This window comes from Lathyrus oleraceus, chromosome 3, assembly GCF_024323335.1.
Source record: "Lathyrus oleraceus cultivar Zhongwan6 chromosome 3, CAAS_Psat_ZW6_1.0, whole genome shotgun sequence".
Taxonomy (NCBI): Eukaryota; Viridiplantae; Streptophyta; class Magnoliopsida; order Fabales; family Fabaceae; genus Lathyrus; species Lathyrus oleraceus.
The window spans coordinates 513432178-513459561 of record NC_066581.1 but is presented as its reverse complement, the minus strand read 5'-3'; the positions used below and the strand labels follow the sequence as shown (position 1 = coordinate 513459561).

The 27384-nt window shown below is 36.6% G+C and overlaps 1 protein-coding gene across 1 annotated transcript; it reads left to right on the top strand.

Annotated features, from left to right (window-relative positions):
• Positions 1–461: 461 nt before the first annotated feature.
• LOC127131900 (uncharacterized) lies at positions 462–25455 on the top strand. Its single transcript, XM_051060788.1, has 4 exons — positions 462–839; positions 4307–4481; positions 4533–5426; positions 24956–25455. The coding sequence occupies exons 1-4, from the start codon at positions 462–464 to the stop codon at positions 25453–25455; spliced, it is 1947 nt and encodes a 648-aa protein (XP_050916745.1).
• Positions 25456–27384: the final 1929 nt, after the last annotated feature.

Sequence of the window (27384 nt, the reverse complement as noted above, 5' to 3'; positions counted from 1 at the left end):
ACATTCGTACAAGAATCATTACAAAGTTAAACTCTCCTTTCAAAATATTTTCTAAACACACCTCATTTCTCAAACACTTTCTCAAACAAGGAAAACATAAGTGAGTTAAGCAATTAAGAGCCCATGGATAACCATGGATACAAAGGGTGCTAACACCTTCCCTTTGTATAATGTACCTCCCGAACTCAAAATCTAATCAAGGTCTTTTCAAAGCAAAAACACAAAGTCAGTTCACCGTATCACAGTGACACCAATAAGTGAAGTCGAAAGAGAAGTTCGATAAGAAGAAGTTAGAGGTAAAGCAAGCAGAAGCAGTCCTCAAAGAACAAGACACATGGTTGCAGGAATGTCTGATTACCTCAGATGGTGTGGTATATGATGAAGGTGACTTGGTACACTATGCTTTCTATGCAGATTTCGAACCAGTCAATGCAGTTGAGGCATTAAAGGATTCAAAGTGGATGAAAGCAATAAATGAGGAACTGAAGTCCATTGAAGTCAACAAGACTTGGTCACTTATCGAATTGCCTCAAGGCAAGAAGGAGATCAATGTGAAATGGGTATACAAGGTGAAGTTGAATTGCAAAGGAGAAGTAACTCGGCACAAGACAAGACTTATGGCGAAAGAATTTCTTCAGAAAGAAGGAATTGAATTTGACGAAGTTTTTTCACTTGTTGCTAGGATCGAAATAATCAGGTTGATGGTTGGTCTAACAAACATGAAGAAATGGAATATGTTTCAGATGGACATGAAATGTGCAATCCTAAATGGCTCCTTAGACGAAGAAGTTTATGTTGTACAACCAGCTGGATTTGTGAAACAAGGTGAAGAAAGCAAGGTATAAAGGTTGCATAAAACCCTTTAAGCAAGATCCAAGAGCTTGGAATAAGAAGATATATAACTTTTTAAGGGAAAAAGGAATCTATGAAGTGTACAACTGAGCATAAAGTATATGTAATAAGAAGCAATAATGAATTTCTTATACCATGTCTATATGTTGATGACTTGTTGATAGCAGGTAGTTGCAAGAAAGAGATCGAAAAATTCAAAGGTGATCTTAGTTAGTAGTTCGAAATGTGTGATATGGGAAACATTTCATACTTCATTGGCATAGAATTATACAAGAGTAGTAGAGGATTAATGATGCATGAAAGAAGATATGAAAGTGAGATATTCAAAAGATTTGAGATGGAAGATTGCAATTCGACTTTGATGGCTACTGAACAAAGACTGCAATTATTGAAAGACTTAAAGGAAGATGATATCGACCCAACATAATACAGAAGATTTATTGGGTCATTAAGATACCTTTGTCACACAAGGCATGATCTAGCATACAATATGGGCATGATGGGTAGATTCATGCAGAAGCCAAAGGTATCACATCTAGCAGCAACAAAGAGGATACTAAGGTATCTGAAAGGAACTCTCGATTATGGAATTTTGTTTCCTAAAACTGATGAAGGAAAATAATGAAAGCTAGTAGATTACATAGACTCAAGTTGGTGTAGTGATGCAGAGGATAGAAAATCCACACATGGATATATGTTCATGTTAGGTGGTGCACCAGTTTCTTGGAACTCGAGAAAATAACCAATAGTGACATTGTCGTCGTGTGAAGAAGAATACATAGTTGTTTCTCTTTGTGCATGTAAAGCAATATGGATGGTCAATTTGGTCAAAGAAATTACAACGAAGAATCATGGAGCAATTACCATGAAGATTGATAACATGTATGCTATCAATCTGGTGAAGAACCCGATAGCATATGGAAGAAGGAAACACATCGAAATGAGGTTCCATTATCTTCGAGAGCAAGTAGCAAAAGAGAAGCTGAAACTGGAACACTGCAGAATTAAAGATTAGATTGTAGACATCATGACAAAAGGAGTCCAGGTCGAAGTGTTTAAGAAATTAAGATCTATGATGAATATAGATAACTTAGACACAATGAACTAAGTGATATGTTGAGAATGTAATTCCTTGTGTCGAAGTATGTTGCTCGATAAAAAAAAAGAGTTGTCGGAATTTTGAAATATTGAAAATTTGAAGAAGCATATCTCGACATAGTTTTGACTTAACTTTATTTGTTTGTTTTAACTGAGTTAGTTAGGTTAGTTGGACATTGCTTGATGAGTAAGCAATCTCAACCTATAAATAGGGAGGTACCTGATTAGTGCATTTTGATGCACATTCTTCTACTATTCTACTTAGGAAACTCTATAATTTATTCTATTATTTTTACTATTTGTGTTTGTTTTTATATTTAAGTTTATTTTTTGCTTTATTTTATTTTCGTACTTTATTTTCAGCATAAATAGTTATTTGATACCTTGTCACTATGCAAATCATAACTTGAGCTATATGAGTCAAATTGACGCGTTCTAATATGCGTTGGAAAGCTAAGAAAAAGAATTATAAGTTTTATGTTGAAGTCAAAAGTAGATTTAGAATGAAGAAGGATCGAATAATTCATTGAAGTTCCAAACTTAATTAAAATAGTTAGTTTGGGCCGATTTTTGTAATTTTCGGGTCGGATCCCATAAGGGCCCGAATTTCCCTTTTATTATATTAGGTCTTTCACAACTATAGGAATCCTATTCTGAATTTAGATGATACAATATTGCTTAGAAGATTTTATGGAGAACTAAAGTTCACAAGGTTGATCTGCTGTAATCGATTTCCGCTGATACTTTGAGGTTTCCTAATTTTCAATCCAATGTATTTTCCCTTTCAATATTTTGTTATATGTCTTGTATGCTTTATTCAAGTTCTATAGAATATGTGTTAATTAATTTCGATTGATATATGTTCCATAACCACGTTTGCTTAATTCATGTGTGCTTAACTCGTTTGTTTAATTCATAAATTAGGAACACATATCATATATTAGTAGCAATGCGCTTGTTATTGTTACTGTAATCGAAAGAGGATTAGAATCCGCTTAGGGCATGAAAATTATATTAACCAATAATAAGTTAGGAAACCAAACCAGTAGGTCAGCTTATTTCATAATCACTTTTTATAATCATATTTTATAATCACTTATTCTTAGTCGAATCAAAATCTCCTATTTCGTTTTTTTATTTGGTTAATTTATCAAGAGTCCTTGTGATACGATACTCGAGTGTCACTTCCCTAGATTACCGTTCTTAATTACTCGTTTTGACCCGTGTGCGACATCAGAACAAATTGGCACCGCTACCGGGGACTCTTGTAGATTTTAACAATTATTATAATCATAGGTGTTATGTTTCAGCGTTCTTGCCCTAGCGTTCTTGCGTTCTGGCCTTTTCACGTTTTAGCATTAAAAAAAATCTGTTTTTAAGAAAATCGTCTCAGATTATTCCAATTCTTTGTAGATTCATTAGAAAAAAATCAAGGATCAAAAGCCTCTATTTAGAGGCTAAATAGTGGACGCCACCCTAAAAAATCGAAATTCCTTATTTTTCTATTTTTATGATTTTATTTCTGTTTTGGTAGTTTTAGAAAATTTCGAAAAAATTCTCAAAATTCTTAATTGACTTTATTAGATTAATTTTCGTGTTTTTGTTTTTTTTTCTTTCTTTTATTTTAATTGTTTTTTTCGTATTTAAATTGTTTTTGCTTAAAAGGGACATTATCGGTATTTTCCTATTTGTTGCTGCATTGCTGAATTAGTTATGTGTTTTTTCATTGTTTGTTGATTTTTTTTTCTTTTCTATTGAGTTTAACATGGTTGACCAAAGAACTCTGAGAGAACTTGTTGCCCTTGATGTTGATTATAATGCTTTGTGTATTGAATATCCTGTTGCTGATGTACCTTTCAAATTGAAATCTGGTTTAATACACTTGTTGCCAAGGTTTAATGGTCTTGCAGATGAGGATCCACATAGGCATCTAAAAGAATTTCAAGTTGTGTGTTCTACACCATTGAGGCCTCAAGGAATTACTGAAGATCATGTCAAGCTTAGAGCATTTCCATTCTCGCTATAAGGTGCTGCATAAGATTGGTTATATTATCTTGAGCCAAATTCCATCATTTTAGGCAGACCTTTCATGAAAATGGCGAAAACAAAAATTGATGCTGACAATGGAACCATGTTCATGTAATTTGGTGACATTGTCGCGAAGTTTAACATTTTCGATGCCATGAAACATCCCTTGGAGGAGCATTCCGTTTTTCATATTGAATTGATCTATGAGTTGGTTGATGACACTTTTTCTGAATTGTTTTCACTTGATTTCCCATCTCTATCTGGTTTTGATGATGTTTATTCATGTGATGATTGTACTGACACTAACCTATGTGTTGTATGTGCTGAGATTTATGCTGCCTTGTTGGGTAACATTTTTCCTACATTTGAAGTTGTCGATGAAGCTGTTTATGCTGTTGAAGCTCTAGACATCCTGGCTGCCCCAAACATCCCATCCATTGAGCAACCACCTTCCATAGAGCTGAAACAACTCCCTGGAAATATGAAATATGCTTATTTAAAGAGTAATGAAAAACTCCCGATTATAATTTCTTCTAACCTTGATTTTGATCAAGAAAATAAGCTTTTGCAGGTTTTGAGGAAGCATAAAAAGGCGATTGGGTGGACATTGGCTGACATCCTAGGCATTAGTCCTTCAATGTGTATGCAAAGGATTTTACTTGAGGATGGTTGTAAAACAGTGAGGCATCCCCAAAGGAGGCTTAATCCTTTGATTCTCGATGTTGTGAGGAAAAAGGTAACCAAACTATTGCAAGTAGGTATCATTTATCCTATCTCTGACAGTAAATGGGTAAGCCCTTTCCAGGTTGTACCTAAGAAATCTGGACTCACAATGGTCAAAAATGAAAAAAATGAACTTGCTCCCACTAGAGTTCAAAATAGTTGGAGAGTTTGTATTGATTACAAGAGATTGAATCAGGCTACTAGAAAGGATCACTTCCCTTTGTCGTTCATTGACCAAATGCTTGAATGGCTAGCTGGTAAATCACACTATTGTTTTCTTGATGGTTTTTCAGGTTACTTTCAGATTCATATTGCACCAGAAGATCAAGAAAAGACCACTTTTACGTGCCCATTCGATACATTTGCTTACAAGAGGATGCCTTTTGGTATTTGCAATGCTCCTAACACATTTCAGAGATGCATGATTAGCATTTTTGCTGATTTTATAGAAAATTGCAAGGAAGTGTTTATGGATGATTTCACTGTTTATGGTTCTTCATTTGATGCATGTTTGAATAGTTTAAATTTAGTTTTAGAGAGATGCATCGAAACTGACCTTGTTTTAAATTATGAAAAATGCCATTTTATGGTAGAATATGGAATTGTCTTGGGTCACATGATTTCTGAAAAAGGAATTTCATTAGACCCTGCTAAGGTTGATGTTATTTCTACACTGTCTTATCCATCTTGCATTCACGATATTCATTCTTTTCTTGGTCATGCAGGTTTGTACAGGTGCTTCATAAAGGATTTCAACAAGATAACTCTTCCGCTGTCAAACTTGTTGAAGAATGACGTCACTTTCAACTTCGATGACAATTACAAAAAAGCATTTGACTTCTTGAAGAGAGCATTGACCTCCGCTCCCATCATCCAGACCTCTGACTGGACCTCCATTTCAAGATTATGTGTGATGCTTCTAACTACGCTGTTGGGGAGGTCCTTGCACAAAGAGTTGACAAGGTTGCCCATGTTATATATGAAGGTATAGAAAAACAAGAAATTGGGGGTTTGAATTGTTTTCACTGATAATAAAAACTTTTGTAGACGCCACTGTAGCGGGGTATTCGTTACCTTGAGATTTATTGACTAAATCAAAAGTAAATCATACAAATCGAGTCGCCACCGCACTTCTATTTATCCAAAGGAAAGGTTAGAAAGCGAACAAAAACCGAGAAGTTTTATCGAATCAAAAACTAATAAAAATGTCAGAGATCTGGGTAAGGGGGTTGGTTATGCAATGGGAAGGTTTTAAGCACCCAAAACATCCTAGGTACTCCTAGGGAGCCCTTTTCACAATTTGTTGTAAGGTAGGTTGGTATTTATGAAAATTATTTGTGCAAACATGATTGGGGAGATGAGAGAAGAATATACAAGTTATTTACAATTTTGTGTTTGAATGGATAAACCCACTGCCTACGTACCATCTTAAAAAAGATTAGGATCAAAACCTCGTAGTTTGGGGTAAAAATCTCAAAAGAAGTTGGTGAATTGATTGGTCCAAAAGCCTTAAGGTCTTTTGTTATCCAAGGGAGAAAACTCAACCTAAAACCACAAATCCACCATGTGAGGATAGCTTCAACATGCTAGTGAGGGGTTAACCCTATAATAAGCATGGAAGACTCATTGTCCATCACTAAGGATATAGGTGAGTATTATATCAACCTCAAGGATAACTCAAACCTAATAGCTAATGGTTACGAAAAGTTTTGATAAGAAAGTGGCCATTGAAACCACAAAACATTTAAATGAGTTATATTTACCAATGAAAAGTATTTACAAAATATGGTCAAAGTTGACTTAAAGATTCAATTCAAAATAAGTGTTATGAAAAGGAAGTTTGAAAATCAAAAGCATAATGCTTAGGTTTCTAATGTTTGAAAACAAATGTTAATGTTTGCACAAAAGTTTTGGCTTGGGTTAGAGTGGAGGGAAGAAGAAGAATGGCTAAGTCCTAAACATACAAGATATGAAGGAAAAGAAATAAGACCATAAATGGAGTTCCCTTCTTGAGATCATAGTGATGATCCAAGTAGCTCCCATCCTTTGGAATAAGCAAGCAAATAAGCAAATACTCAAGCAATCAATCAATCAAGCAAGCTCTTAGGAATCCTCCAATGGCTCTTATATCTCTCACTTTAGAAGCTCATGATAATGGTTCTTCACTTAGGCTCAAGTTGGAATCCCTAGCACAAGAACACACACATCAAAAAGTTCTATAATGCAAACAAAGAATGGACAAGAGGGAGTTTAGAGAATAGGTCCTTTCAATTCCTCTTCAATATTAAGCATTCTAAAGGCAGGAGGCCTAGTTGCTATTTGACTTTTATAGCACTCGAAAGGCATGAGGCCTAGTTGCTCGTTGACTCCATTTTTGCATAGGGAATGTCCTAAAGTCTAAGTCCTTTTGTCCATTTGCAATTGGTTCACAACAATCAAAACAAAACACAAGCACAATAGTATATACACAATTATGTGCTCAAGTGAGCAAAAGGCAAATTACATTAACATAAACATGTGCTCAAATGAGCAAAGGGCAAAAGCAAATGAATAATATGTACAAGAATATTAAATTGCATAAATGTAAAGTGTAAGAATTAAATGTTAATGGTCAATAGTTAGAGTTAGTGTGCCATAAGGCAATTTAGCGCTATGTTAAGCAATCGTAAGTGGACTAATGTAGTAGTCACACCTATCTGAGGTCGGTCAATAAAAATATAGGCAACAACACAAGTTAGAGATCTTGATTAGTGAATCAAGCTCCTACAACTTGCCATGCCAAAAGAAGATGAGAAATGATCTTGTATTGATTTAGGTTCTTTGCTTGATTATAGCAACTTATCCTTAATGCAAAGCCATTCACTTGATCTATGATCAAAATAATTAGATTTGAATCAAGGAAGGTTAAACCTCCCATTCATCAAGGCTAACCACCAATCTTTAACTCATTGATAAAAAAAAGAAAAAGATGAAGAAGGAGTTGAATAAGAAGGAACATTAATGGAAATTCAAATGAAGTAATCAACATACATTGACCAAAGATAGATGGAATCAAGGTCAAACATTAGTAAACAGAAGCATAATGAAACTTAGGAGTCAAGAAACAAATAAAATATTTTTGGTATTTTTGGAAATTAAAATAATACTTGAATTAAAATAAATAATTAAAGGTCAAACTTCAAATCCATTTCAAATCAACTTTGAAAAGTCCAAATGGATCATCCTAAGTTCAATAAGGTCAAACAAAGTTTGACAAAAAATTTCAGCATTTTTAGAAACCAGGAACTATTTTTAATCAATTAAAAGGCATAAAAAATAACCTAATTGAATTAAAATCTCAAATAAATCTCAAATCAATTAATAAATTGATGAGAATATTTTTCATAGATCCATCACCATTCAAAGAGGTTCAGAAAATATTTTTGTATTTTTTGAATATAAAAAACTATTTAAAATGAATTAAAAACAATCAGAAAAGAGAAAATTCATAAAAAATATTAAAAATCATTTTTAGAAATTAGAAATTAAAAGAGAAATAATGCAATTGGTCTCACATTTTTTGGAATTAAAATGAATGAGATATGATTTTTTGAAATTAAATGGAATAAAAGAAATAAAATGGAAATTAAAATCAGAAATAAAAAATAAGGAAAAGCGTGAGGCGTTGGATTCAAGCTCATTAATTGAGCTGGCGCATCAGACGGCTCACATGCGCGCGTCCACCAAACACTTAAGTCAATGAGATACACATGGCCATTAAATAAGTCATAACAAAGGAAGGTCCAGATTAGATCTGGAAAATGAATCCAACGGCCATGGTTTGATCTGGAGCTGGGACGGTGGTGTGCACCGCCGTCTTCTCCGGCGAGCTCAACAGCTCCGGTGAGAATTACAGTCATGGCACACTCATCCAAACCAGGCGATCTACACATCAATGGAAAGCTGGGGTGATGTACATCACCCCCGTGCCATCTATTTTCACTCTAGACTTTCATGGAGAGAGAAATCAGAGGTTGAAAAATATGGTGTTCAACTGAAACTTGATGGAATTTCAAAATTCAAAGCATAAATGAATTGCCTCTGATGAGAGGACTTCGGCCAACCCAATAAATGCAAGAAACAAGCTATAAACAAAGAGTTTCGAAGAAGGAAAGTTTGGATATCCACCTCTGAAATGTGGATCTGTTGAGCATAATTCTCCAAAGCCTTTGGTTGCAGCGTGATCTAGAGATGAAGATGAAGCAAGGTCAAGGAATTATGAGTCTGAAAATCAACCAATGTAGTTGAAATTCAGATCTGAATTTTTGAAAAGCAAGTGAAAATTCCTTTAAGTATGGCTATGGAGGGAGTTGTGCAGCATAACAGGCGCCTTCAGGTTATCAAATTATGAAGCCTTGCACTCTTATTTATAGCAATTGGCAAAGGTATACATGAGCAATGCATGTGCATGAATGGAGAGGGCCTCCATGCATGGGCCTGTACAGGCGCATGGAGGGCCCAATTCCAATTGGAATAGCAAGCTGATATCACATTTAGATGGAATGGACGTGCAGAAATGATACCATTAGCTTGTGCAATGAGTTTTCAACTAGTTTCCAAAAATGTACCAAAACTTTCTCCTCTTCGAAAATGATATTTCCAAAAATAAAACATAGCCTTATGGGTAGTGGTTGGAAAGCTCTTGACATGAGGATCAATTGTTATGTTGAACAAAACTTCATTTTGAATTGGGAAATTGATGAAAATTGATCATAAAGTGCAAGGTGCAAAACATGTGTATGTGAAAATTTCCAAAATGGGCAAACTTCAAGCCCTTCTGTTTCAATGATGCACGCTTCAAATTAAAAATCCTTCAACATAAAAGTTGTAGATATTTTCAAGTCAATCAATTTGGAATCAAATATGGAATCATTTGAATTTTTGATGAGAAAGTTATGGGCACTTGAAAATAGTCAGATGAATTGACTTATCAACTTCTCAGTGCACTTCAAAATAGTCAGATGAATTGACTTATCAACTTCTCAAGTCCATGCCTCAAATCTTGATGAATTGATGATTGAGGACACTCAAATAAGCTCAAATATGCATGAAATGATGAATGAAAGAACTCCCCTTGATTGTATTTGATCATGGGTTGAGGTTGCTTCATGAGCAAGGCATAGTTGATGCACAGATGAATTAGGGTTTCCTTGGGAAACAATCCTCAAGCCCTTTGGTTTGCTTTGATCAAAATGATGAATTGAGATACTTGGGAGGCATATATGATGATTGAGAGATTTGTGAACCATTATCATGCTTGCTTTCATCTTCACATGGCCATATCAATGAGCATAGGGTCTCCTAAAAGCCTTGGATCTTATGATTGCTTAGGCTACAAAACAAAAGATGTTAATGACATCTTTTTATGCTTTTGGTTAGTAAACAAAGTAAGAAACGCAATAATATACAATTCAAGCATGCTTGGTGATCTCAAACCAACTCACAGATGTTCCCACTCAAAGGTTAGGGGCCAAGATGCTATGATCCTTGAGGCAAGATGCAAATGCAATGTTATGATGCCATGAGGGATCTTAGGGTGAAAATTGGGGTCTTACAGCCACACACACGAAAAATCAAAGCAAACAACATAGAAGTTTATTCTGGTTCGCTTGAAATTCAAAGCTACTCCAGTCCACCCGGCCAAGGTGATTTTGCATTCAATAAGGACTTAATCCAATAATCTAGAAAGGTTACAACAAACGTCTAAGAGTACAGTGATCTCTTATCCCTCTCAAGTCTACAGACTTCACAAGTCACTTGAGGAATTATACAACAACTATTTTAGAATTACAAGAAGGTGTTTAGTGTTTCTAAGTAAGCAATATGAACATAGTAAGAACAATAGAATTTCACACTAAGAGCAACAACTCGTGTGAAATATAGAACAAGAATTAGTGAATGATTGAATTTGATTTGCAATATTCTTGTATAATAGCTTCGTATTTGGTATGATGATAGTTGGGCCTTTTTATAGTGCTTGAAAATGATAATGTTGGATGAAGCATTGATGCTGATATCTTGCCAATGAAGGGACTTAAATGAAATTAAGTTTATTCTCCTTTCCATAGCAGTTTAGGAGAGTATTCAATTTTCTCCATATAAAGATTCATACCATATTTGGAATACTTCGTTGTTAAGTCTTGATGTTGATCTGTTAGGTGTGAATCAGATTGCGCAGAATCTAGATACTTCTTTTAGATCTTATATTCTTCAGATAGTTACTAGATGAGTTTCTCTGCTTAAGTTCTTGATTAATCTTCAGTTAGACCTTCGTCAGATGTAAGGATCATCAGAGTAATCATGTGTGGGATCCTTCATATGCAGAATATCAGAGTCTTCAGTGTGGACATCGTTGTCTTCAGAGTCAAAAAGAATGCTTTTGACTCTAAGTCAGCTGTTCTAGACTAAGGCGACGTCAGATGTTGTTTCGTCAGATTCATTTCCTGTTAGAGTCCTGCACACTTAGATAAATTCATTAGAGTACCAAAATGTTTCATCCTTTGTTATCATCAAAACTTAGAGATACATTGTAGACCCAAAATCTTGTTCTAACAATATTTTATGCTTCTAGGACTTTAGATTCTACACAGTCTAATTACACCACCACTCAAAAGGAACTGTAAGACCCTAATTTTGACCCTAAGATCCCTCATGGCATCATATCATTGCTCATTTGCATTTGCCTCAAGGATCATAGCATCTTGGTTCCTTTGCCTTTGGGTTGGGACTTGTGTGAGTTGGTTTGAGACCACCAAGCATGCTTGAATTCTATATTATTGTTTTTACTATTTTGTTTACTAACAAAAAGCACAAAAATATGTCACTAACTTTGTTTGTTTTGAAGCTTGAGCAATCTTGTGATCCAAGGCTCCTAGGAGGCTCCTATGCTCAATGAATTGGCCAGATGAGGATGAAAGCAAGCATGACAATGGTTCAAAAAGCTCTCAATCATCATATATTCCTCCCAAGTATCTCAGTTTTTCAATTTGATCAAGATAAACCAAAGGGCTTGAGGATTGTGTCCCAAGGAAACCCTAATTTAACTGTGCATTGACTATGCCTTGCTCATGAAGCAACCTCAACCTATGATCAAATACAATCAAGGGAAGTTATTTAAATCATCATTTTATGCATATTTGAGCTCATGTGAGTGTCCTCAATCCTTTATTCATCAAAATTTGAAGTTTGGACTTGAGAAGTTGATCAGTCAATTCATCTGACCATTTTGAAATCCACTGAGACCTAACTTTTAACGTGTTTGTCAAATGAAGATAACCCCAAGAGAAAAAATGTTCTTAAGGACCATATGAACAACTCTCATGTTCATTAAAAATTGATTTGAAGCTTTGAAGGTCATCATTCATTTAAAAATATTATAGGTCATTTTGACTGAAACCCTAATTTTAGGTCAACTTACCAAGGACCTAACTCACTCATTTTCTATGATTTGGAGGTGGGACCAAATGCATTGGAAATTTTAAGATGTAGACTTCAATTGTTATGTTGGACAAAATTTCATAATCCTAAAATAAATACATATGATAATACAAAACATTATAGGTCACTTTGGACCAAAGTCATTGAAATGTGAAAAAGTCCAAAACTTCAAGTGCCCATAACTTTCTCATCAAAAATCCAAATGATGCAAAATTTAATTCTAAATTGTTTTTCTTGAAAAGATATACAACTTTTATGTTGGAGGTTTTGTTATTTGAGGCTTGCATCATTGAAACAGAAGGGCTTGAAGTTGGTCCATTTTGGCAAAATTTCCATATACATGTTTTGTACCTTGAACTTCATGGCCAGTTTTCAATATTTTCCCAACTTCAAATGGATTTTTGTTCAACATAACATTTATTCCCTATATCAAGACCTTTCCAACCATTACCCACATGCCTATGTTTTAATTTGGAAAATGGTATTTTCGAAGAGGTGAAGGTTTGTGTTCATTTATGGAAACCATGTTGAATCTTTGTGCACAAGCTAATACATTGTGTAACACCCCAATAAAAATAAGACACTTATTTAATTTAAATTAATATTTTATTTATTAATTTAATTAAATAATTGGAATTTGGATTATTATTATTATTTTGGAAAATATATAAGTTGGAATTTAGAAAAATCCCATTTTTGGTAAAAAGGTTATTTTCACGTGAAAAAGGAAAAGAGGCAGAAAGGGCAAAAAGCCAGAGAACGAAGGTTGAAGGAAGGAGAAGCTTGGAGCTCGGAAGCTGCCGGATTAACTCAGGTAAGGGGGGTTTATCATCAATTAACGGGTATTATGGGATGATATGTACTGGGTAGTAATAGACCATTTGTTTTACCTCTGATTGGATGATATATGCTGAATTGTGAAACTTTTGGGATGAACGAAAATTTGATTATAATTGACGAAATTCGTAGGAATTTGAGATGGAAAGGTTAGCAAATTGTGAAAATCGAAAGTGTATGATTAGTGATAGATGATAGGAATGAATTGTGTGTAAAATTTGGACTGTAGAAGGTTGAATTGGGTGGATCTCGTAGCAGAGAAAGCCATTGCAGATCTGTGAGCTCTGGTTTCTGGTCATACGCGTATGGCACTAGGCAATACGCGTATGAGATGTTGGTACGCGTATGAGGGGAAGCCTTACGCGTATGGGTGAGAAAGATGACAATTTGAACGTGAATTGGTCTCTGTTGGTACGCGTAATAGGAGATTGATACGCGTAGCATACGCGTATGAGACAGGTGATACGCGTATGAGTTGGGCGAGGGAACGCGCAATACGCGTATGAGAGTGGGCATTACGCGTATGAGTTTGGCCAAGTTTGGGCAATACGCGTATGGCAGAGGCAATACGCGTATGGGCAGAATTGTGTTTTTGCTGTGCTACTGTTGTGCAATTTTTGGTTGTTTAGGCTGAGTGATGCGACTTAGCTGAGATATGATGTGATAGGGATCATTTCCCGTTGTTTTGAGTGGCATAGGTATTAGTAGAGTGTGCTAATACTGTGTTTGCTTTTGTGGCATGATATGATATGCTTTTGTGATTAATTATGTTGATGATGTGTGATGGTATACATGATGATGTGAATGTATACATTTGTGAATAGACTGTATTATGGCTTAGAGTGTGAGCATGTGTCTATTCTTGATTATTGTTGATGTTGCATTGCTAGGTGATTAGCATGCATATTGTGGCCTTCGGGTGGTAGCTAATTCCCATGGTGAGGAATTAGTGAGTTTAGTCATTTTTGGACTGTTGTTGATTGTTTGCATGCTAGGTGAGTAGCGTGCATTTCATGGCCCATTTGGGGTGGTAGCTAATTCCCATGGTGAGGAATTAGTGAGTGAGTCACTATGTCTCAATTGAGTGGGACTAGTGAGCTTGGTAGCCGTGCCTGGATTTGGACGGTGAGGTTGAACTATATGTTCACTAATAGTCGGTACCGCATGCATAGAGTCTCATTGCATAATGAATGTATGGCATATAATATGAATGGATGTATTCCAGTATTATATGTGTGTTGTATGTTGTGCTGTTAATGTTGAATGTGATTGAGATTTTACCGTTGAATATGATGCTTGAATGGATATTGCTGTTGCTGAATGCGTAGTCTGATTAGGGTGAATTAATGTGTTAATTACTTGGCATTACATGTTGTTCTATAATGCTTATTATATTGATTGAGGAACTCACCCTTACGCCTATTTTTCAGGTAACGAGAAATGAGTTGAGTAGAAGCTAATGCTTGGAGTCTAGAGTAGTTCTTATGGGTCATGCTCTGATAGATGTAACATCGGGAGGGGATGTTTTAATTAAATTGATATTGGTTGTTGAATGATTTACATGTATTGTGTTACATGTTTTACATTGATGTTGAATTATTCCGCTGCGAATTATGCAAAAGAACCTTATTTTGATTTAAATAAATGAGCATGACAGGATGCTTGATAATTTTGTTAAATGATTGTGTGACACCCTTCGGGGCATAATTACTCTGATGAATATATTGTTATTTTAATTATAATAATTTGGGGTATTTTAGAAGGGTGTTACATTAGTGGTATCAGAGCATAGTCGGTCGTGTCGAGTCGTAGTTATTCTGTTTCCCCTGTACGGGATAGGTGTTGTTTAACCCTATCAGTACTTATTGTTTAGCTTGTTTGGGTTTTCAGAATAGAGATGGCTGGAAGAGGTAGAGATGATGCTGCAATTGCTGAGGCTCTGGGTATGCTGGCTGGTGTACTTGGAGGAAATCCGAATGTTGTGGGAATGGGAGCTGCTCGTCAGTTGAGTGAGTTCCAGAAGAACAATCCTCCAATGTTCAAGGGAGCATACGATCCAGATGGTGCCCAGAAGTGGTTGAAGGAGATAGAAAGGATTTTCAGAGTAACTGAGTGTGCTGATAACCAGAAGGTCAGGTTCGGTACACATATGCTGTCAGAAGAAGCTGATGATTGGTGGGTTGCTACCCGCACTGAGTTGGAAACTGCTGGGAATGCTGAGATTACTTGGGCAGTGTTCAGAGAGAGATTTCTGAGGAAGTACTTTCCAGAGGATGTCAGAGGAAAGAAGGAGATAGAGTTCTTGGAATTGAAGCAGGGTAACAGGTCTGTTACGGAGTATGCTGCTAAGTTCACAGAGCTGTCGAAGTATTATACTCCCTATGCTGAGGCTGCTGGGGAATTTTCAAAGTGTGTGAAGTTTGAGAACGGGTTGCGTCCCGAAATCAAGCAGGCGATTGGATATCAGAGGATTAGAGTGTTTTCTGATTTGGTTGACTGTTGCAGGATTTTCGAACAGGATTCCAAGGCTAGAGCAGAGAGCTATCAGCAAAGGGTTGATAGGAAAGGTAAGAATCAGATTGATCGTGGGAAACCGTATGCAGCTGGCAAAGGTTTCCAGAGACAGAGTGGGATGAAGAGGCCTAGTGGGGGAGACTCTAGTGCTCCTGTTAAGTGTTACAGGTGTGGTCAGGCTGGACATCGTATCCATGAGTGCACCAGTAATGAGAAGAAGTGTTTCAAATGTGGAAAAGGTGGTCATTTGGCTGCAGATTGCCGGTTGAAGACTGTGACTTGCTTCAACTGTGGAGAGGTGGGCCATATCAGTCCACAGTGTCCTAAGCCAAAGAAAGAGAATCAGTCGGGAGGCAAGGTTTTTGCTTTATCAGGTTCTGAGACTTTTGCAGATGAGCGTTTGATCCGAGGTACGTGTTATATTAAGGGCTTTCCTCTTGTAGCTATTATTGACACCGGTGCTACTCATTCCTTTATATCTTTGGATTGTGCTGTGAAACTTAAGTTAGAAATATCTGAGATGTTTGGTAGTATGGTGATTGACACTCCTGCGAAGGGTTCAGTGACTACTACTTCAATTTGTTTAAGTTGCCCTTTGAGTATTTTTGGTAGGAACTTTGGGATAGACCTTGTGTGTCTTCCATTAGTGCAGATTGATGTTATCTTGGGTATGAACTGGTTGGTGTTTAACCGAGTTTCCCTCAACTGTTTTGATAAGACTGTGATCTTTCCTGAGATTGAGGAAGGCAAGAGTTTGTTTCTATCAGCCAGGCAGGTGAATGAGGAAGTGGCAGATGGGGCAGAGTTGTTTATGCTGTTAGCAACTTTGGAGGCTAAAGATAAACTGGTGATTGGCAATCTCGCTGTGGTGTGTGATTTTCCTGATGTGTTTCCGGAAGAAGTGAATGAATTGCCGCCAGAGCGTGAAGTTGAGTTCTCGATTGATTTGGTACCTGGTACTAGACCGATATCGATGGCTCCTTACCGTATGTCTGCTGTTGAGCTAGCTGAATTGAAGAGTCAGTTGGAAGATTTGTTGGATAAGAAATTTATTCGCCCGAGTGTGTCACCTTGGGGTGCACCAGTGTTGCTGGTTAAAAAGAAAGAAGGTACTATGAGGTTGTGTGTGGACTACAGGCAATTGAATAAAGTGACGATCAAGAATCGGTATCCTTTACCGAGGATTGATGATTTGATGGATCAATTGGTTGGTGCTAGTGTGTTCAGCAAGATAGATTTGAGGTCTGGGTATCATCAGATACGTGTGAAAACTGAGGATATTCAGAAGACTGCTTTCAGAACAAGGTATGGACATTATGAGTATTCTGTAATGCCTTTCGGTGTGACTAATGCGCCTGGAGTATTTATGGAGTATATGAATAGGATTTTCCATCCGTACCTAGATCAGTTTGTGGTGGTGTTTATTGATGACATTTTGGTGTATTCGAAATCTGAAGAAGAGCATGTTGAGCATTTGAGAGTGGTTTTAGGAGTTTTACGAGAAAAGAAGTTATTTGCTAAACTGTCAAAGTGTGAATTTTGGTTGGAAGAGGTCAGTTTCCTTGGTCATGTGATTTCAAGAGGTGGTGTTGCTGTTGACCCTTCTAAGATAGAAGCGGTATCTAAGTGGGAAGCTCCGAAGTCAGTTTCTGAGATAAAGAGTTTTCTTGGACTTGCAGGTTATTATAGAAAATTCATTGAGGGATTTTCCAAGTTGGCGTTACCGTTGACAATGTTGACCAGAAAGGGGCAAGCGTTTGTTTGGGACTCAAATGTGAAGAAGGTTTCCAAGAGTTAAAGAGAAGGTTGACTACTGCTCCTATTCTGATATTACCGAGTTCGTCGGAACCATTTGAGGTTTACTGTGATGCTTCCTTGTTGGGTTTGGGTGGCGTGTTGATGCAGAATAAGCAGGTTATAGCTTATGCTTCGAGACAGCTAAGGGTTCATGAGAGGAACTATCCGACACATGATTTAGAGTTGGCAGCTGTGGTATTTGTTCTGAAGTTGTGGAGGCATTATTTGTATGGATCAAGATTTGAAGTTTTCAGTGACCATAAAAGTTTGAAGTATTTGTTTGATCAGAGAGAGCTGAATATGAGACAGAGAAGATGGTTAGAATTTCTGAAGGATTATGACTTTGGTTTGAATTACCATCCGGGTAAAGCAAACGTGGTGGCTGATGCATTGAGTCGGAAATCATTGCATATGTCTATGTTAATGGTTAAGGAATTGGATTTAATTGAGCAGTTCAGAGACTTGAGTTTGGTGTGTGAGAGTACCCACAATAGTGTTAAATTGGGAATGTTGAAGTTAACAAGTAGTATTCTGGATGAGATTAGAGAGGGTCAGAAATCTGATATGCTTTTGGTTGATAAGTTGACTTTAGTGAATCAAGGTCAGGGTGGTGAATTCCGAGTTGATGAGAATGGTGTTTTGAGATTTGGTAATCGGGTGTGTATTCCAGATGTTACAGGACTTAAGAAGAGTATTCTTGAAGAAGGACATCGTAGTGGTTTGAGTATTCATCCTGGAGCTACGAAGATGTATCATGATTTGAAAAGATTATTTTGGTGGCCAGGAATGAAGAGAGAAATTGCGAGTTTTGTTTATTCCTGTTTGACTTGTCAGAAGTCAAAGATTGAGCATCAGAAGCCGTCTGGGCTAATGCAACCGTTGGCTATTCCAGAGTGGAAGTGGGATAGTATCAGTATGGATTTTGTTTCTGGTTTGCCGAAGACAAGTAAGAATTTTGAGGCTATTTGGGTGATTGTTGACAGATTGACGAAGTCGGCTCATTTCATTCCGATCAGAATGGATTATCCGTTAGAGAGGCTAGCCGAGTTGTATATTGAGAAGATTGTAAGTTTGCATGGTATTCCGTCGAGTATTGTTTCGGACAGAGATCCTAGATTTACATCGAAGTTCTGGGAAGGTTTGCAGAGGGCTTTGGGAACTAAGCTGAGGTTGAGTTCTGCATATCATCCGCAGACTGATGGTCAGACTGAGAGGACGATTCAGTCATTAGAAGATCTTTTGAGAGCTTGTGTTTTGGAAAAAGGAGGTGCTTGGGATTGTTATTTGCCTTTGATTGAGTTCACCTACAACAATAGTTTTCATTCGAGTATTGGTATGGCACCGTTTGAAGCTTTGTATGGTAGGAGATGTCAGACACCTTTATGTTGGTATGAGTCCGGTGAGAGTGCTGTGGTTGGACCGGAGATTGTTCAACAAACTACGGAAAAGATTAAGATGATTCAGGAGAAGATGAGAATTGCTCAGAGTCGTCAGAAGAGTTATCATGACAAGAGGAGGAAGTCACTTGAGTTCCAAGAGAGAGATCATGTGTTTCTTCGTGTTACTCCGGTAACTGGTGTTGGTCGAGCTTTGAAGTCGAAGAAGTTGACACCTCGATTTATTGGTCCCTATCAGATTTTAGAAAGGATAGGAGAGGTAGCCTATCGTATCGCTTTACCGCCGTCGCTTGCGAATTTGCATGATGTTTTCCATGTGTCTCAGTTGAGGAGATACATTCATGACCCGTCGCATGTTGTCCAAATAGATGATGTACAGGTGAGAGATAACCTGACTGTTGAGACATCACCTATGAGGATCGAGGATCGAGAGTTGAAGCAGTTGCGGAGTAAAGAGATTGCCTTGGTGAAGGTAGCTTGGGGGGGGCCAGCAGGTGGCAATGTGACTTGGGAACTGGAGAGCCAGATGAAAGAATCTTATCCGGAGTTGTTCGATTGAGGTATGTTTTCGAGGACGAAAACTCTTTTAGTGGGGGAGAGTTGTAACACCCCAATAAAAATAAGACACTTATTTAATTTAAATTAATATTTTATTTATTAATTTAATTAAATAATTGGAATTTGGATTATTATTATTATTTTGGAAAATATATAAGTTGGAATTTAGAAAAATCCCATTTTTGGTAAAAAGGTTATTTTCACGTGAAAAAGGAAAAGAGGCAGAAAGGGCAAAAAGCCAGAGAACGAAGGTTGAAGGAAGGAGAAGCTTGGAGCTCGGAAGCTGCCGGATTAACTCAGGTAAGGGGGGTTTATCATCAATTAACGGGTATTATGGGATGATATGTACTGGGTAGTAATAGACCATTTGTTTTACCTCTGATTGGATGATATATGCTGAATTGTGAAACTTTTGGGATGAACGAAAATTTGATTATAATTGACGAAATTCGTAGGAATTTGAGATGGAAAGGTTAGCAAATTGTGAAAATCGAAAGTGTATGATTAGTGATAGATGATAGGAATGAATTGTGTGTAAAATTTGGACTGTAGAAGGTTGAATTGGGTGGATCTCGTAGCAGAGAAAGCCATTGCAGATCTGTGAGCTCTGGTTTCTGGTCATACGCGTATGGCACTAGGCAATACGCGTATGAGATGTTGGTACGCGTATGAGGGGAAGCCTTACGCGTATGGGTGAGAAAGATGACAATTTGAACGTGAATTGGTCTCTGTTGGTACGCGTAATAGGAGATTGATACGCGTAGCATACGCGTATGAGACAGGTGATACGCGTATGAGTTGGGCGAGGGAACGCGCAATACGCGTATGAGAGTGGGCATTACGCGTATGAGTTTGGCCAAGTTTGGGCAATACGCGTATGGCAGAGGCAATACGCGTATGGGCAGAATTGTGTTTTTGCTGTGCTACTGTTGTGCAGTTTTTGGTTGTTTAGGCTGAGTGATGCGACTTAGCTGAGATATGATGTGATAGGGATCATTTCCCGTTGTTTTGAGTGGCATAGGTATTAGTAGAGTGTGCTAATACTGTGTTTGCTTTTGTGGCATGATATGATATGCTTTTGTGATTAATTATGTTGATGATGTGTGATGGTATACATGATGATGTGAATGTATACATTTGTGAATAGACTGTATTATGGCTTAGAGTGTGAGCATGTGTCTATTCTTGATTATTGTTGATGTTGCATTGCTAGGTGATTAGCATGCATATTGTGGCCTTCGGGTGGTAGCTAATTCCCATGGTGAGGAATTAGTGAGTTTAGTCATTTTTGGACTGTTGTTGATTGTTTGCATGCTAGGTGAGTAGCGTGCATTTCATGGCCCATTTGGGGTGGTAGCTAATTCCCATGGTGAGGAATTAGTGAGTGAGTCACTATGTCTCAATTGAGTGGGACTAGTGAGCTTGGTAGCCGTGCCTGGATTTGGACGGTGAGGTTGAACTATATGTTCACTAATAGTCGGTACCGCATGCATAGAGTCTCATTGCATAATGAATGTATGGCATATAATATGAATGGATGTATTCCAGTATTATATGTGTGTTGTATGTTGTGCTGTTAATGTTGAATGTGATTGAGATTTTACCGTTGAATATGATGCTTGAATGGATATTGCTGTTGCTGAATGCGTAGTCTGATTAGGGTGAATTAATGTGTTAATTACTTGGCATTACATGTTGTTCTATAATGCTTATTATATTGATTGAGGAACTCACCCTTACGCCTATTTTTCAGGTAACGAGAAATGAGTTGAGTAGAAGCTAATGCTTGGAGTCTAGAGTAGTTCTTATGGGTCATGCTCTGATAGATGTAACATCGGGAGGGGATGTTTTAATTAAATTGATATTGGTTGTTGAATGATTTACATGTATTGTGTTACATGTTTTACATTGATGTTGAATTATTCCGCTGCGAATTATGCAAAAGAACCTTATTTTGATTTAAATAAATGAGCATGACAGGATGCTTGATAATTTTGTTAAATGATTGTGTGACACCCTTCGGGGCATAATTACTCTGATGAATATATTGTTATTTTAATTATAATAATTTGGGGTATTTTAGAAGGGTGTTACACATTGCAGGTTGCACGTCCAAATCATCTCACACTCATCTCAGCTTGCATTTGGGCCTCCCATGCGCCTGTGCAGGCCCATGCATGGAGGACCCAACTTCACATGCACATGAGTATTTCATTGCTTGCATCATGCTTGGCTATAAATAAAAGGCTGCATTCACTTCAAAATCCAACCTAAAGGCGCCTGATATTCTGCAGAAGTGAAATCCCAACCTCCATTAAAAGGAATTTTGAGTTTTCTCTTTCAATTTTCAAGTTCAATTTTCAACTTCATTGGTTGATCTTTGAACTTCAATTCCTGAACCTTGCTTCCTTGCTATCTCAAGAACAAGTTGCATCAAAGAGTTGGAGTGGATCGTGCCATTGAAAGCTGCACTTCAAAGGTTGTTGTTCAAACTGTTTTCATTCAAAACTCCTTGGATATTGATCATTTCTTGCATTGCTTAGTACCTCTGAAGTCCTCATGTGAGAGGCAATTGATTTGAGCTTTTAATTTCATGAATTGAGTAAGTTCAGTTTGAACACCATAAATTTCCATCTCAGATTTCTCTCTCTATAGAGATCTTGAGTGGAAACCAAGGGTACAGGGGTGATGTACATCACCCCAGCTTTCTAAAGATATATAGATCGTGCATTTTAATGAAGGTTTTGAAACCTACAAATTTTGGCCGGAACTGTGAGTCTCGCCGGAGAAGACGATGGTTTTCACCACCGTCCCCACGTGGACGAGTTCCTAGCCCTTGGATATGGATCTGGGGATCTAATCTTGGCCACGCATTGTATTGACTTCATTTAATGCTTCATGTGTTGCTGTTGACCCAAGTACACCATGAGCGCGCGCTTATCAGCCTTGTGATGATCCACGTCATTTAATGAATCAGGATCAGACGCTCCTTGTTTTTTCGTAATTTCTGAAATTCCATTTTATTTTCTTTTATTCCAATTATTTTTAAAAATTCATAACTTCTTCATTTTTAATCATAAAAATATGGGACCAATTGCATAATTTTGCTCTTAATTTCTAGTTTCTAAAAATGATTTTTAATATTTTTTTGTGATTCCATTTAATATTTTTTGTGAATTATTTCTTTTCTGGTTGTTTTTAATTCATCTAAAATGCTTTTCAATATTCAAAAAATGCAAAAATATTTTCTTAACATCTTTGAATGATGATGAATCTATGAAAAATATTCTCATCAATTTCTTAATTGATTTGAGATTTATTTGAGATTTTAGTTCAATTATGTTATTTTTCTTCATTTTTTAATTGTTTAAAATTAGTTTCTGTTTTCAAAAAATGATGAATTTTTTTGTCAAACCTTGTTTGACCATGTTGAACTTATGATGATCCAATTGGACTTTTCCAAGTTGATTTGAATTGAATTTGAAGTTTGACCCTTATTTGTTTATTTTAATTCAAGTATTATTTTAATTCCAAAAAATACGAAAAATATTTTTATTGTTTCTTGACTTCTAAGCTTCATCTCACTTCTGTTTACCATTGATTGATGTTGATTCCATTCATATTTGGTCAATGTGTTTTACTTATGTCATTTGAATTTCAATTATGTACATTCCATTTCTTCTTCTTCTTTTTCTTCTTTTTCTTTTTTGATCAATGAGTTAATGATTGGTGGTTAGTCTTGATATATGAGGGGCTTAACCTTCTTTGATCCAAATCAAATTCATCTTGATCAAAGATCAAGTGAATTGCTTTGCATTAGAGATAGGTTGCTTCTTGGTCAAGTAAAAAACCTAAATCCATACAAGATCATTCTTCTTTTCTTTTGGCATGGCAAGTTGTAGGATCTTGGCTTACTAGTCATGGTCTCTAACTTGTGTTGGTTTGCCTATAGTTTTATTGATCGGTCTCAGATAGGTGTGACTACTACATTAGTCCACTTACGATTGCTTAACATAGCGCTAAATTGCCTTATGACACACTAACACTAACTACTGATTACTAATTTTTAATTCAAGCATTTAATTCTTGCAATTTACTTTAATGCAATTTAATTTCTTGCTCATTAATTCATTTGTCTTTGTCCTTTGCTCACTTGAGCTCATGTTTATGTTAATGCAATTTGCCTTTTGCTCACTTGAGCACATTATTGTGTATATACTATTGCCTTGTGCTTGTTTTGTCTTGTTTGTGTGAACCCAATGCAAATGGAGAAAGGACTTAGATTTAAGACCTTACCTATGCTAATGGAGTTTCAAGAGCAACTAGGCCTCATGCCTTTAGAATGCTATATATGTTGAAGAGCAACTAGGCCTCATGCCTTTAGAATGCTTAATCTTGAAGATGAATTGAAAAGGACCCCTAATTCTAAACTCACTCTTGTCCATTCTTTTATTTATATTGTGGAACTTTTTGATTTGTGTGTTCTTGTGTGATAGGGATCCTAAACTTGAGCCAATTAGAAGAGCCATTGTCATGGACATCCAAGATAAGAGATACAAAAGCCAATTGGAAGATTCCTAGGAGCTTGATTGAATATTTGCTTGATTGCTTGAGTTAATTGCTTATTGCTTGCTAAATCCAAAGGAAAGGAGCAACTTGGATCGTCTTTATGATCTCAAGAAGGGAACTCCAAGTGGTTTTATTTCTCTTCCCTCATCTTTGCATGTTTAGGATCTAGCCATTCTCTTCTTCTCTCCACTCTAACCCAAGCCAAACTTTTGTGCAAACACTAACATTGTTTTCAAAACTAGAAACCTAGGCCATATGCCTTTGATTTTTCAAACTCTTTTCATAATACTTATTTTGAATTGAATTTTAAGTCAACTTTGACTCCCTTTTGTGAATACTTTTAATTGGTAAATCCAACTCACTTCAAATTCTTTTTGTGGTTCCAACAACCATCTTTGCCAAAGCTTTTCATAAACATTAGCTATTAGGTTTGAGTTATCATAGTGGTTGATGTAAACCTCATCTTGTCCTTACTGATTGGACTATAAGTCTTCCATACTTATTATAGGGTGGATCCCTCACTAGTATGTTGAAGCTCTCCTCACATGGTGGATTTGTGGTTTAGGTTGAGTTTTCTCCCTTTGATAACAAAAGACCTTAAGGCTTTTGACCAATCAATTCACCAACTTCTTTTGATATTTTTACCCCGAACTACGAGGTTTTGATCCTACTCTTTTTTAAGATGGTACGTAGGCAATTGGTTTATCCATTCAAACACAAAATTGTAAATAAATTGTATATTCTTTTCTTATCTCCCCAATCATGTTTGCACAAATATTTTCACAAATACCAACCTACCTTACAACATTTGTAAAAAGGGCTCCCTTAGAGTACTAAGGATGTTTTGGGTGCTTAAAACCTTCCCATTGCATAACCAACCCCCTTACCCAGATCTCTGACATTTTTATTAGTTTTTGATTTGATAAAACTTCTCGGTTTTTGTTCGCTTTCTAACCTTTCCTTTGGATAAATAGAAGTGCGGTGGAGACTAGAATTGTATGGTTTACTTTTGATTTAGTAATTAAATCTAAAGGTAACAAATACCCCGCTACAAGAACTTCTAGCTGTTACTTTTGCTCTTGATAAATTCAGATCATATTTGCTAGGTTCCAGGGTTGTTGTTTTTACTGACCATGCAACCTTAAAATACTTGTTGAAGAATCCAGAAGCAAAACCGAGATTTATTCGGTGGATGTTGTTGCTCCAAGAGTTTAATATGGAGATTAAAGATAAAAGTGGAGCTGAGAACTTGGTGGTTGATCATTTGAGCAGGATAAAGGGGGACGAAGATCATTTTCCCATTCAGGATGACTTTCTTGATGAGCAGCTTTTACTTTTCCATGGGGTTACTCTTTCGTTTGTTGATATTGTTAATTATCTTATTGCTGGTGTTTTTCCTACAGGTGCATCTAGGACACAAATTCATAAACTCAAAAGTGATGCCAAACATTATGTTTGGGATGATCCATATCTTTGGAAGTTTGGTAGTGATCGGGTATTTAGGAGATATGTCCCCGACTATGAGATTGAATCTATTTTGCAGCTTTCTCATGCTTCTCAAGTAGGGGGCACTTTGGTCCTTAAAGGACTGCAAGAAAAGTCTTAGACTCGGGTTTCTATTGGCCCACTATTTTTAAAGATGCCTATGAGACCTATCGAACTTGCAAAGAGTGTCAATTAGCAGGTACAACCATCACTCATAAGAGTGAAATGCCCCAACAACCTATGCTTTTCTGTGAGGTATTTGATGTATGGGGAATCGACTTCATGGGTCCCTTTCCTATATCATTTGGTTTTCTCTACATTTTGCTTGCTGTTAATTATGTTTGAAAATGGGTGGAAGCTATCCCCACTAGGTCTAATGATTCTAGAGTTGTTGCAGATTTTGTCAGGTCCAATATTTTTTGCAGGTTTGGAATTCCCCGAGCTATCATAAGTGATCAAGGCACTCATTTATGTAACCGCATCATGGAATCTTTGCTCCGGAAGTATGGAGTTGTGCATAAATTCTCTACCGCATATCACCCATAAACTAATGGGAAAACTGAGATCTCAAAGAGGGAGATCAAGCATGTTTTAGAGAAAATGGTTCAACCAAACAGGAAGGACTGAAGCCTCCATCTAGAAGACGCACTTTGGGCTCAAAGAACAACTTTTAAGACACCAATATGGATGTCTCTTTATCGACTTATTTTTGGTAAGGCATGTCACCTTCCTGTAGAGATAGAACATCGTGCTTATTGGGCGGTGAAAAGTTATAATTTGGAGATGCAACAAGCAGGTATTGAAAGAAAACTCCAATTACAACAACTTGAAGAACTTAGGCTAGAGGCTTATGAGAGCTCTAGGATTTATAAAAATGAAAACTAAACACTTCCATGATAAGATGATTTCTAGGAAGGAGTTCTCTATGGGCCAACAGGTTTTACTGTTTAACTCCCGCCTTAAGCTTATGGCTGGGAAACTTCGATCCAAGTGGATTGACCCTTTTGTTATTAATAATGTTTTCCCTCATGGTGCAGTAGAGATAAAAAGTGCAGGTACTGACAAAACCTTTAAGGTCAATGGGCAACGCTTGAAGATATTCCATGAAAGTTCGATGCCTGAAGATGTACCCTTAGAAGAGCTTTCCTTGGAAAAGCCCACCTACTCTACAACTTGACCAGGGAGCACCTTTTCCTTTTCTATCACTCTTATTTAATAGTCGTGTCCTTTCATTAAGGACAATGCATGTTTTAAGTGTGTGGGAGGGAACCATTTACTTGTTTTGTTTTCTTTATTTTATTTTCAGTTTTTCTCTGTTTTTGGTTTTTAGTTTCTAAATAAAAAATAAATAAAATAAATTGTTTGTTTTTTCCTTTGGTTTTTGAGTTACAATTATGAGTATTTTTCTTAGTTCTCTTGACTAAAATTTTGTGGTGTGATGTGAAAAATTTATTGTGCATTTTTAGTATGATAGGTAAGACTAAACTCTAAATTATACATCATTTATGGTAGATCAATTAACCTTGTGAGATTTTGAGCCTTTTAATTGATAACATTTAAAAATCCATCTCTTTTTTTCTTGTGTGATTTCACTCATGTCTGTTAGTCTCTAGAACTTGAATTGACTCTTGTTGAAACTTTTTGTTTACTTATACACATTGATATGATAAAGGCAACTTATTTTTTTTTTCCAGCCATTAGCCAAAAAGTCAGCCCTGAATAATATCATCCTTTGTTTGAAACCCCCTTGAGTCTATTATCCATTTTTTTGTTTAAAACTCATTATAAACCGAGAAGTGAAAAACAATGTTATCACCTTATTCAAAGGGTTGAAAGAGTCTTGTTGAAACTTTTTGTTTACTTATACACATTGATATGATAAAGGCAACTTGTTTTTTTTCTCTCCAGCCATTAGCCAAAAAGTCAGCCCTGAATAATATCATCATTTGTTTGAAACCCCCTTGAGCCTATTATCCATTTTTTTGTTTAAAACTCATTATAAACCGAGAAGTGAAAAACAATGTTATCACCTTATTCAAAGGGTTGAAAG

Excerpts from the sequence above, each read along its gene's own strand:
- LOC127131900 (XM_051060788.1), top strand. The coding sequence starts at position 462 with ATGAAAGCAATAAATGAGGAACTGAAGTCCATTGAAGTCAACAAGACT. Across the intron at positions 840-4,306 it reads AACAAGGTGAAGAAAGCAAG|ATTTATGCTGCCTTGTTGGG; the intron begins GTATAAAGGTTG and ends GTATGTGCTGAG. Across the intron at positions 4,482-4,532 it reads GAAATATGCTTATTTAAAGA|AAAATAAGCTTTTGCAGGTT; the intron begins GTAATGAAAAAC and ends ATTTTGATCAAG.